The sequence below is a fragment of the Chiloscyllium plagiosum genome, chromosome 6 (genome assembly GCF_004010195.1).
Source record: "Chiloscyllium plagiosum isolate BGI_BamShark_2017 chromosome 6, ASM401019v2, whole genome shotgun sequence".
In the NCBI taxonomy this organism is placed as follows: domain Eukaryota; kingdom Metazoa; phylum Chordata; class Chondrichthyes; order Orectolobiformes; family Hemiscylliidae; genus Chiloscyllium; species Chiloscyllium plagiosum.
The window spans coordinates 104,201,991-104,214,988 of NC_057715.1; the positions used below are offsets into that span (position 1 = coordinate 104,201,991).

At 40.9% G+C, this 12,998-nt stretch overlaps 1 protein-coding gene across 2 annotated transcripts in view; it reads left to right on the forward strand.

Moving 5' to 3' along the window:
- si:dkey-66a8.7 (PI-PLC X domain-containing protein 1) overlaps window positions 1-11,709 on the forward strand; it is a 27,345-nt gene extending 15,636 nt beyond the window's left edge. For both annotated transcript variants that reach the window (XM_043692327.1, XM_043692326.1), the window contains 5 exons: window positions 1,726-1,859; window positions 6,904-7,032; window positions 7,306-7,467; window positions 8,049-8,229; window positions 11,138-11,709. In XM_043692327.1, the coding sequence (XP_043548262.1) occupies window positions 1,726-1,859; window positions 6,904-7,032; window positions 7,306-7,467; window positions 8,049-8,229; window positions 11,138-11,388 (857 nt within the window). In that variant the 3' untranslated portion in view covers window positions 11,389-11,709. The remainder of the gene's footprint in view (window positions 1-1,725; window positions 1,860-6,903; window positions 7,033-7,305; window positions 7,468-8,048; window positions 8,230-11,137) is intronic.
- Window positions 11,710-12,998: the final 1,289 nt, after the last annotated feature.

The window sequence follows — 12,998 nt, forward strand, 5'->3', positions numbered from 1 at the left end:
GGTAAAAACAATGACTGCAGATGCTGGAAACCAGATTCTGGATCAGTGGTGCTGGAAGAGCACAGCAATTCAGGCAGCATCGAAAACGTCGATTTTGCCTGTCCTCGGATGCTGCCTGAACTGCTGTGCTCTTCCAGCACCACTGATCCAGAATCTGGTTTCCAGCATCTGCAGTCATTGTTTTTACCTTAGAGATTCAGGTGCATAGTTCTTTGAAATTTGCATCATAGGTATACAGGGTGGTTCAGAAGGCATTTTAGCCTTCACTGCTCACCCCTTTGAGTATAGGAGCTTGCTTGTCATGTTGAGGTTGTACTGGACATTGGTGAGACCTCTTCTGGAGTACTGCGTGCAATTCTGGTTGCTCTGCTGTAGGAAGGATATTATTAAATTGCATTGGGTTCAGGAAAGATTTACCAGGATTTTGCTGGGAATGGAGGGTTTCAGTTGTAAGGATAGGCTGGGACCTTTTTTACTGTAGCATAGGAGGTGAGGGGTGACCTTAAAAGAGGTTGATAAAATCATGAGAGGCATTGATAAGGTCAATAGCAAGAGTCTTTTCCCTCGGGTGGGGGAGCATATTTTTAAGGTGAGATGGGAAAATTTTAAAAAGGACAGGAGGGGCAGTATATTTACACAGAGTGGTTCATGTGTGGAATGAACTGGTGGTTACAAGTACAGTTACAACATTTAAAATACATTTTGGATAAATTCATGAATAGGGAATGATAGGAAGGATATGGGCCAAGCACAGGCAAGTGGAACTAGTTTGGTTTGGGAACATGGTTGGTGTGGACAAGTTGGATTGAAGGGTTTGGAGCAGGCAGGTGGGACAGGTTTAGTTTGGGATTTTGTCCGGCATGGATTGGTCGGATCGAAGGGTCCGCTTCCATGTTGTAAGACTCTATGACCCTTCACTCAGGTTTGAATATCTGTATCGTTGTTGAGGATAAAATTCATCTCAGATAGTTCTTGCATAGCTTTTCCCCCTCTCGTCTGCAATAGATTTTGTTAAAAGAACATTAACAGCCTCTTGTGAATATGTTCAGTGGCTGACCAAACTGCTTTTGTTCCTTTTAGGAAGCCATGACTCGATGACCTATTGCTTAGACTTAAACTCTCCGATCAAACCTTCAGATAAGATTTTAAACTATTTGGACCACTAAATTGCCAAAATAAAATTTATGGTCTACCAAGCTAGGTTTTACTTTAGGATCTGATTTGACCATCAGCTGGGATCACAACAGTAATATGAATGACTTTATATCAAATTAAATGAGAATCAAGGAACTCCAGTGTTCAAATCCTACTGTAATAACTGATACTCCAGCAGAGTGCTACATGTCTAAGGGTGCATCTGTTTCCTTAGATGTTCAGTGGAAGGAATGGCTGGCCACATATGTCTGCTTAAAATGTCATGTAGCTATATTTGAAAAAGGAACTAGTTGGGTTTAATTTCTCATGGAGGAAGTGAAAGAAATAGTTTACATTGAGAGTTCAAAGAACTTGGAGTAGTGATTGAGAGTGGAAGGAAGGCTGTGAGTGGGACACAAAGCTGATGGACAGCCATTTGGATCAGGTGTAGTGAGGAATCCAGGTGAATGTTACCCATTGTTTTATATTTATCATGTATAGAATGTAAATATTGTAAGCAAGGAGTATGGTTGATTCACTTGAAGTAATTGTACAACATTTTAACAGTGGAACTGCTTTTGTTCCTTTTAGGAAGCCATGACTCGATGACCTATTGCTTAGACTTAAACTCTCCGATCAAACCTTCAGATAAGATTTTAAACTATTTGGATCATGTAATTCCCTGTATAATTCGACCAGAGATATATAAATGGTGTAGGACACAGGTAAACTCCAACTTTGCAAACTGCTTTATCAGATCACTTTGCACCCTGATTTGCAACGTTTTTGCTTATATTTCAGTTCAAGGCCTGCTGCAGTGCTGCAACAAAACTCAAAGCAAATCTGAAGTACAGCACCTCATTTTCCAGTTAAGCACTTTACAGCCTTCAGGACTCGACTCCGAGATCAACAACTTCCACGCATGAACACCATCTTCCACCCCCTGTATGTGCTTGCGTATATACACAGACACACACACATGCACAGTCACGCAGTATCAAAGTTAATCTATTTTCCACCACTCACATCTATCATTAGTGTACATTTTGCATCCATATCTCTCCTTTACTTCCATTAACACTCCAATCATCTTTTGCTTTGGACATTCTTACAGCTGTTCCACTTAACCCCCTTCCCTTTTGTTAACAGCATAAAACTATCATTTTCCAGCTCCTTTCAGTTGTGATGAAGGGCCACACAGGATTTGAAATGTCAACTTTGTTTCTCTTTCTACAGATGCTGACAGGTCTGCTGAGTTTTTCCAGCTCTTTCTGTTATTTCAGCTGTTTGGCATCCACATTATTTTGCTTTTATGTAAGCATTCAAGATACCATAAAACATAGGAGCAGTATTGGCCCATTGAGACTGCTCCTACATATCATGGCTGATATGCTTCTCAACCCCTTTCCCCTGCCTTCTCCCTGTAACACTTGATCCTCTTACTAATCAAGAAGCTATCTGTCTCTGTCTTAAATACACTTAACGACTTGGCCTTCTGTGGCAATGATTTCCCCAGATTAATCACCCTCTGGCTGAAGAAATTCCTCCTCATCTTCATTCTAAAGGATCATCCCTTCACTCTGAGGCTATGCCGAGTCTCCCCGACTAGTGGAAACATCCACTGTATCCAAGCCTCTCGGTATTCTGTAAGTTTCAGTGAGATCTCCCCTCAACTTTCTAAACTTCACTGAGAACAGACGCAGAATCCTCAACTGCTCCTCATAGAACAAGACCTTCACCTCTGGCATCATTTTTGTAACCCTCCTCTGGATCCCCTCCAACACCAGCACATCCTTCCTTAGATACGGGGCCCAAAATTGCTCAAACATTCCAAATAAGTTCAGACCAGAGCCTTATGCAGCCTCAACACTACATCTCTGCTCTGTATTCTATCTCTCTTGAAATGAATACTAACATTGCATTTACCTTCCTTCCTGCCAATTGAACCTGCATGTTAGCCTTAAGGGCACCCTGAATTAGAGCTCCTAAGTCCTTTCGTGCTTCAGATTTCTGAAGCCTTTCTTCATTTAGAAAATAGTCTATGTCTCTATTTTTCTTACCAAAATGCATAGCCTCACGCTTTCCCACATTGTATTCCCTCTATCAATTCTTTACCCATTCTCCAAGTCCTTCTGCAACTTCCTTGCTTCCTCACCATTATCTGACTCAGCCCTATATTACCATGCACGTCGAAGTACTCCGCAATCTCAGCCAATAATGGACTCTAAAATCTTAACAATGACTGAAGTCAGATTAGCTGGCTGATAATTTCCTATCTCTGCCTCCTTCCCTTCTTAAACAGGGGTGTTACATAAGCCATTTCCTAGTCCTCTGGGACCCTCCCTGACTCAATTGATTCCTGAAAAATCACCACCAATGCCTCGACAATCTCTTCTGTTCTCTCCTTCAGAACTCTGGAGTATAGTCCATCCGGTCGAGGTGGTTTATCCTGCACCTTCAGTTTACCCTGCACCTTCTCCTTAGTGATGGCCACTACACTCACCTTTGCCCCCTGACTCTCTTGAAGTTCTGGTATGCGGTTGGTGTCTTCCACCATGAAAACTGATGCAAAGTACCGATTTGGTTCCCCTTCCATTTCTTTATTCTCCATTAATACTTGTTCAACCTCATTTTCCAGTGGTTTAATGTCTAGTGTTACCTCTGTCTAACCTTGCATATATATATATATCTTCACCAGATTGTATGCTTTTTCTTTTGCATTTCTGCTGTCCCTGACTTCCCTTGTCAGCCTCATCCTTCCCTTAGTATCTTTCTTCTTCCTTGGGATGAATCTCTGCTGTGCCTCCCAAATTTACCCAGAAATTCCTGTCATTGCTGCTCCACTGCCTTCCCTGCTAAGCTGTCCTTCCAATCAACTCTGGTCAGCTCCTCCCTCATGTCTTTGTAGTCCCCTATATTCAATTGTAATACTGTTACATCTGATTCCAGCATCTCCCTCTCAAACTGCAGGATGAATTCTATCATGTTATGGTCACTGTCTTTAAGCTCCCTAATCAAATCCGCCTCATTACACATCACCAAATTCAGAATTGTTTGTTCTCTAGTGGGTTCTACAACCAAGCTGCTCAAAAACATTTATCCTGTAGACATTCTACAAATTCCTTTTCTTGAGATCTGCTACCAACCTGATTTTCTCAGTCCACCTGTATGTTGAAATCCCCCATGATTATTGTGGTGGTGCCTTTCTTACATGTCCTTTCAATCTCCTGATTTATTTTCTGCCCCATAACCTGATGACTGTTAGGAAACGTTTACATAACTCCCATCAACATCTTTTTCCCTTTTCAGTTCCTCAACTCTACCTAAACAGATTTCACGCCTTTTAACTCTATATCACTTCTTGTTATCGACTTAATTTCATTCTTTACTAACACGGCAACCTCTCCTCCGCTTCCCATCTCTCTCCTTTCGATACGATGCATATCCTTTGATATTCAGTTCCAAGCCTTGATCTCCTCACAGCCATCTCTGTGATACCCACAACATCGTACCTACCAATTTCAGTGTGTGTTACAAGCTCATTTACCTTGTTCCAAATACTGAGTGCATTTAAATACAACTCCCTCAGTCCTTCTTTACTGCTCCCTTCTCATAGTTGTACTCTTATCTGCTGTGCCTGAAGTTAGATTCCTGACCCTTTCTATGCTCTCTATCCTATTGCTTGTTCTGGAAATTTTAATAACCTCTAGTCAGCACTACCTCCTAACCTTTTCCATAATTTTATCATGTAACTGAACCTAAGTCCCCTTTACTATTCAGTTTAAAACCCCTAGTTATGTGATTTGCCAGGACTCTGGTCCCAGCATTATTCAGGTGGAGCCCAACCTACCAGAATAGCTCGCTCTTTGCACAGGGAAAAAGGATAAAGTCAGGATAGATGTAACTGAAAGCTTCCTATAACATTGTCTCATAATGTGCCATCGCTGCAATTGGTAAGAACCTTCTTGTTTCATTTTCAACATGTTTCACCCTATGGCCCCTGTCAATACTAGTTTAGTTTAAAATTAAGGTCCCTTTTGTGCCCAAATCGAGATTGCCTCAACTTACCTCAGGTAAAATTTCATTCCACCCAGTTTCGAGAGGTGTTTGGCCGGTGTCTATATCACTGCACAACCTTGTTTTTTAAAAATCATAGTTGTGACACAAACCAATCCTATTTTATGCAACTCACATAGAACAGAATAGTTGTGAATTGCTAATTTAGGTTTCCATATTCTTAATGCAATGTTTCACATCATAGATCTGCTGTCATTACACATGGCGGGTGTAGTCCAAGTTCCGAAGTGTGAGGATAATTGAACCAGGCTGCACTGACATTATTTATCATTCTAGTAAATGTCTGCTGCACTCTCCAAAATCTTGATATCCTTCTTCAATAGTAGTGCTCAGAATAATACAGTGCTCTAGCTGAGGCCTTACCTCTGATTACTAAGGTCGCCTGAATTCCAGGTTGTTAGATTTCAGGCATAAGTGAGCCTGTGTTGTTTATAGTATATTCAAATACGAGCTCCTGTTTGTACTTTTTCAAATAGCATAACAATAGGTAATCTGTTGAGATGTCTTTGTGTATGTGTTAGTTCTCATGTTTGTAATGTTGTATCTGTAAACTTTTTGTATCTCTGAATATGTCATCCGAACGTTGTGGTGTTATCTGTAGTTTTGTCTGTCTGATTCTTTATGCAGTTTTTATTTGGTTCCCCCTCCTGGCCCTCGTACCATATCAATGTTGGTGTAAAGTCAGGAACAGAAGTACCCTAGTTTACCACTGAACAACAGTACATCATGTGCATATACACTTCATATTGAACTAATTGTTGACATACAGTGGTTTGATTTGAGAACCCTAATGAAATAATGTAGTGGCAAAATGCTGTTCTGGTTTTATGTATAATTATGCAATGTGATGTTAAACTATATAGACTGCAAAATCCTTTGATAACTTAGATAATCTTAGCAGTTGAAGTGCCAAAGATTACATTCACCACCATGAAATAGAGAGAGGAGAATAAGCAGATTTGATTCATTCTTGGATATTGAGCCAGACCTATTAGATTATGCTCTGGTTTCCTCCCACAGTTCAAAGATGTGCAGGTTAGGTGGATTGACCATGTTAAATTACCCATAGTGTCCAGGGATGTGCAAGCTAGGTGGATTAGCCATGGGAAATGCTGGGTTACAGGCATAGAGTAAGGTGATGGCTCTGGGTGGGTTGCTTTTGGAGGGTCAGTGTGGACTTATGGGCTGAATAGCCTGATTCCACACTGTAGGGATTCTATGATTATTTGGTTTGTCTCTTCTTCAATTTTTTTGTGTGTGAGATGGGCTAATATCTGGTAGTGGCTATTGAAGGGTTTCTGGTCCTGGACTGCAAAAGAGGAATGTATCTAGAGTCGCTGACCACTGTTGACGTGAGAGGTAATTTATTAGCAATGGGAATATCTGTGAAAGAAACTGTTTCACTTGCAGTACCTCCCATCACTTCTGTATTTCATGTTTCCTTTAGCTGTAATGACTCACTGCATTTCCCTCAAACAGTGTTCTGTTCCATTCCTGTAAACTATGCATTAAGTTCATATTTAAAGAAAATGTTTTTGTACTGTATATGTATAAAGCCTTTCAGAATGCTTTATGGCTAAGGAAGTACTTAATTGTAGTCATTGCTATAAATGTAGCAACATATGTAAGGTTTTAATGTTGTTTCTTGGTGGAAAAGGAGCAATAACCAAAGTCCTGTTCTTCCTATGCCAGGAATCCAGTATAACTGAACAACTGGAAGCAGGTATTCGGTTCTTTGATTTAAGGATTGCTCGTAAACCAAATGATACTTCAGATCATTTATACTTTGTACATGGGATCTTTACAACTGTAACTGTCCTGGTAAGCCTGACTAAAAAATGAAATATATCAGGAAATCTGATTTTAAATATAGATGATTTGTTGGATTATATGCTGCCATTGGATGTTTGCAGTTTATCTATATTCTTTCTTAGTTATTTATATTGGGAAACACAATTCAAGTGTTTATAGTGCAGAATACCATTATGGTTCTGAGGAGTGATAAATCGGTGTTTCGGTTAAATGGATTTTGACTGTGACAACTGCATTCTTCTTTTCGACGTAATAGATATTTTGAAAATTTGTATTTTAAAGGAGGCTTTGAAGGAGCTTGGACTTTGGTTAAAAGCTCATCCTAAGGAAGTGGTTATATTGGCCTGCAGATTCTTCGATGGGATGAATGAGCAACAACATCATGAGTTAATTCAGGAAATAAAGAACTTATTTGAGTCCAAAATATATCCAAAAACCTCTTCTGTAAGTAATATTAGACAACAATAGATAAGGTGAATGGCAGCTGTCTTTTCCCAAGGTGGGGGGGGGGGGGGGGATTTCAATATGTAAGGGGCATATTTTTAAGATGAGATTTTAAGAAGATGTAAGAGGCAATTTTTATATACAGTGGTTCATGTGTGGAATGAACTTCCAGAGGAAGTGGTGGATGTGGCTACAGTTACAATGTTCAAAAGACATTTTAGAAAAATACATGAATAGGAAATGTTTGGAGGGACATGGGCCAAGGGCAAGCAGGTGGAACTAGTTTAGTTTGGGATTATAGTCAGCGGGCTAGTTGGACCAAGGGGTCTGCTTCTAAGCTGTGTGACTAAGTCCTACAACTGGCAAAACCATATTTTAAAAAGACCATATGCATCAATTTTGCAAAAATTTGATTTAAAGAAAATATGGGAAAGGGACACAGGAAGATTTACACACAACAGCTGAGACCAAATACGCATCGAGGAAGGTGCATTCCAGATAAGGATTTAAATAGTACTGCCTGAAAATGAGTTTGTGAATCAATTAGTGCATGTATCTCTAATGCACATTTTGTTTTACAGGAACCAGTAACACTCAGAAGACTTTGGGAGTTGGGTTGCCAAGTCATCATCTCCTATGATGACAATATTGCAAAACAATATCCGGAACTTTGGCCTGGAATCCCTTATTGGTGGGCAGACACATATGATCCTAAATTGCTAGTCCAATATCTAGAAAATCAGAAACAGGCTGGACGACCAGGTACAGAAAATATGATCCTTTAATAAACATTGAGTGTTCCAAATGTGCTCACATCAGTGCACATTTATGAAATCCCACGTGACTAGAAATGGTTTCTGGAAATCTTGTCCATTAGTTGAAAAGAATGGAACCTTTATAAATGTCTGGTTAGACCACGACTAAAATATGGCATACAGCTCTGGACACCACATTTTAGGAAGATGTGAGAATTTTTGATAGGACACAGAGTAGATTAATCACAATGATACCAGTGATGGGGGAATTTTAGCTACTACATTGAACTAGGCTTGTTCTCCGTACAGCAAAAGTGATTGAGTTTAAATTTGATCTCGGTGTACAAGAGAATAACAGATTTGCAATGAGATAGACAAGGAAAAACTGATCCCATTTCAAGGAGTAAGGAACAGTGGTTTAATGTCTTACACAACTGATGAGAGGGTCGAGAGAAACTTTAATGCAGCAAGTGGTAATGACTTGAAACTGTTTCTGAGTGATGGAAGTAGAGATGATCAATGATTTTATAATGAAATTCAATGGGCTTCTGAAATTTGCAAGGTTACAGCAATAGTGGGGGTATGGGACTGACTGACTCTATGGAGAGCTGGGATTTGGCTATTGCTGGCTAGGTCAGCATTTATTGCCCATTCCTAATTGCCCAGAAGGCAGTTAAGAGTCAACCACATTGCTGTGGGTCTGGAGTCACATGTAAGTCAAAAGAATGGAAGATTAATTTCCTGCTGTTAAAGGGCATTATGAATGTGTTTGGGTTTTTACAATAATTGGCAATGGTTACATGATTACTATTAGACCAGCTTTTCTATTTCAGATATTATTGAATTCAAGTTCCATCATTTACATGTGGGATATGTACCCAGGCCTCAGCTGTTGTGCCAATCCACTGCCATTACTAGGACACCACCACCACCTTTTTACTGAATGGTTTCCTACACTGCCATAAATAACATGAATATCTGAGGTGTTTGATTTGTCAATTAGATTAGCTTAGATTAGATTACAGTGTGGAAACAGGCCCTTCGGCCCAACAAGTCCACACCGACCTGCCGAAGCCTAACCCACCCATACCCCTACATTTACCCCTGACCTAACAGTACGGCCAATTCACCTGACCTGCACATCTTTGGACTGTGGGAGGAAACCGGAGCACCCGGAGGAAACCCACGCAGACACGGGGAGAACATGCAAACTCCACACAGTCAATCGCCTGAGTCGGGAATTGAACCCGGGTCTCTGGCGCTGTGAGGCAGCAGTGCTAACCACTGTGCCACCGTGCCGCCCACTTAGATTCACTACAGTGAATCTTTCCCAAAACAGAATGAGAAAATGATGAGATGAAATCCTCAACCTCCAGTCTTCTTCGCATGCTGCAACAGCAAAACAAATTATGAGGGCTGAGAATCAATGATCCCCTGGAAATTCCAGGCTTGCTATCCAAGATTTCCTACAATCAGGCTGTAAGTTTGCTCGCCGAGCTGGTAGATTTGTTCTCCAACATTCCGTCACCATGCTAGGAAACATCATCAGTGAGCCTCCAATGAAGCATTGGTGTTCTGTCCCACTTGCCATTTATGTGTCTTTGTTTGTTGTGGTGGGTGATATCACTTCCAGTTCTGTTTCTGAGAGGTTGGTAAATGGGGTCCAAATGGATGTTTGTTAATGGAGTTCTGGTTTGAATGCCAGGCCTCCATTAATTCCTGTGCATGTCTTTGTTTAGCCTGTCCCAGGATGGATGTATTTGCCTGTCCGTTTGTCCAATGTAACGTTTGTTGCATTCAAACCATTAACAAACTTATCAATTTGGACCCCATTTACCAACCTCTCAGAAACAGAACTGGAAGTGATATCACCCACCATAACAGACCAAGATACACAAATAGCAAGTGGGTCAGAACACCAATGCTTCATTGGAGGCTGATGATGTTACCTAGGATGGTGACAAAACGTCAGAGAACAAACCTACCAGCGAGCAAACTTACAACCTGAGCTACAAACCTTCTCCAAAATTGCAAATGTCCTACCATGTAACGATGTAGCCTAGAAAGCACTGTGTTTGATTCTTAGTGTGTGTTGATCTCAAGCAAGGCAGCATTTATCTAATTGAAAATGTAGAAAGTTTCTGACAGGGTTTTATTAGAACCAGAAAAAGTTAGTTAGAGATGTAACCTGTTTCAACCCAAGTACATAAAGGGGGAATGGGCTAGGGAGAAAGAACACAAGGGAAGGTCTATAATCACATGGGATACAGGAGAGATTAGAGATTAAGTTACAAAAAGGATAGCATTGTGAGGCAAGACAGTGTGATAATTCAACAACAAAAGAAAATAAAATGGAATAATCATCAGTTGCATCTGGATAACAAAAAGGGAGGAGTGTTCTTGATCTGAAATGTTAAACTTAAGTGTTGAATCTGCAAGGATGCAAAGTGCTTATTTGGAGGGTGAGACACTGTTCCTTAACCTTTTATTGAACTACAGTGGAACTGTTTAGGAAGCCGAGGACAGAGATAAGAATGAGAGATTTAATGTGTCAAGCAACTAAAACATCAAGGTCATGCTTAATAAGGGCTGAAAATGTGTTGCTGGAAAAGCGCAGCAGGTCAGGCAGCATCCAGGGAACAGGAGAATCGACGTTTCGGGCATAAGCCCTTCTTCAGGCTGAAGAAGGTCTTATGCCCGAAACGTCGATTCTCCTGTTCCCTGGATGCTGCCTGACCTGCTGCGCTTTTCCAGCAACACATTTTCAGCTCTGATCTCCAGCATCTGCAGTCCTCACTTTTTCTCCATGCTTAATAAGGGTCAGTGTGTTATTCACTACATGCAGAATATCTTGTCATCTCTTCATAATTATCTTTTGTTGAATATCATCTGAACCGTAGTTTTTTTTGACATAGATGGATTTTTTGTTGCTGGCATAAACCTGACTGAAGATTGGTGGTACATCCTGACTCATCTCCACAGCTCTTTGAAGAGACTGACTCTACCTAATTATGCATATTTGAGTGACTGGATTAAGAAGCAGGTCGCAGGACCCGGAAAGCACTGTTTTAATATAATTGCTGGAGATTTCATAGGAGCTGGCTACCTGGTACCTGCTGTACTTTCTCTCAATAACATTGATGTAAAAATTGGCAGGTTTTACTGAAAAAACAAAGGAAGGTATTTTTATGAGAAAATTGTTAGATGTCATCTTGACCTGGTTAACTCTGTGCTGGAATTTGAGGTGGTGATGGTGGCATCGTTTGGCTGTGTCACCCTGTAGCCAAATAATGGCTTGAGGGGAGAGCTGCCAGATAATCAAATGAGTGTGGGACTACAGGCAGCCAGCTGATCACCCCCCCGAAAGATGGACTTACCTTCAAAGTTGTAAACACCCTGGTGAAGGGTGTTGAAAATGGAGCCAGATTTATTGAGGGGGGTGGGGAGTTGTATGTAGAACTATTTTCAGTGGGTGTGGGTGTCCTTTAGGAAAAAAATTAGAATCATAGCATCCCTGCAGTTTGGAAGTGTGCTATTAGGCCCATCGAACCTGTGAAAGTATCCTACCCAGCCCCAAATGCAGTCCCATCACTGTAAGCCTACCCTTCCCCAGACACTATAGGCAATTTAGCACTACCAAAATCCAGCTAACCTGCACATCTTTGGACTGTGAAGGGAAACTGGAGCACCTGGAGGAAACTCGCACAGACATGGGGAGAACGTGCAAACTCCACACAGACAGTCATCCGAGGGTGGAATTACTTGAAGACCAGAAGGACTTACTCACCCCAGCTTGGCAGTTAAGGCCTCCAAGATGATCAGTTCTGTAACCCCCTACCAAATTCTGTGGCTGCTGGAAAAGGAACTTATGTAGGCATTAATTGGCCAGTGAAGTGGCTTTAACCATGGGAGGGCAGGCCACCTGCTACCCCTCCACTGTGAGTAAAATCCAGGCAGAGGCAGAAGCCACTGTATGATGCCTTATTTCACCCCCAGTCTCCCACTCCCTTCCAACCTGCCAAAATTGCAAAATTTCAGCCTAAATCTATAATTTGCAGTTAAATTCAATTCCAGGAGTTAGAATTCATAACCTTGGACTATATTGTTGGATTTTCTGTATGGTAGGTGAGATGTTAAGTCCAATTTAAATTAGTTAGATGCACCTAAAAGACTTCCTGGCCACTGCCACTCTCCTCAAATCAGAGAATCATGCCGCACAGTGGGAGACCATTTTGGTCCCTTTGTGTCTGCATTAGCTTTTTCAAAGAGTTATCCAACTAATTACTCTGAAGAAGATTCTTTAGCCATAAAGCATTAACTCTGTTTTTCTCTCTCTATAGATGCTGCTAGGCTTGCTGAGTTTGTCCAGCATTTTCTGTTTCTATCCAATTAATCCCATCCCTGCTCTTTCCCCATACTCTTGCAATTGCTTTTCCATTTTATATGTTCCACCAAATTCCCTTTTGCAAGTTATTGTTGGAAATAATTCTACCATTCTTTACAGCAGTGCATTCCAGATCTTCACACCTCACTGCAGAAAGAAAATTCTCCATTCTCACAACTCAAACAGCTGAAATGGCGACTGCTGCATTTCAGACCTTACCAAATGCAGAAAGGCATCTGTTGGACAAAACCTTAAATTGAGACACAGGCTGCCTCTTATTTAGTCATTAAAAACCAGTGGTTGACAGGTTAGTCCTGTTGTTACAGCCAACACTTATCCTGATGCAACTAAATGCATCACTGCTACACCAATGTTGTAGTTATTTCCTATAT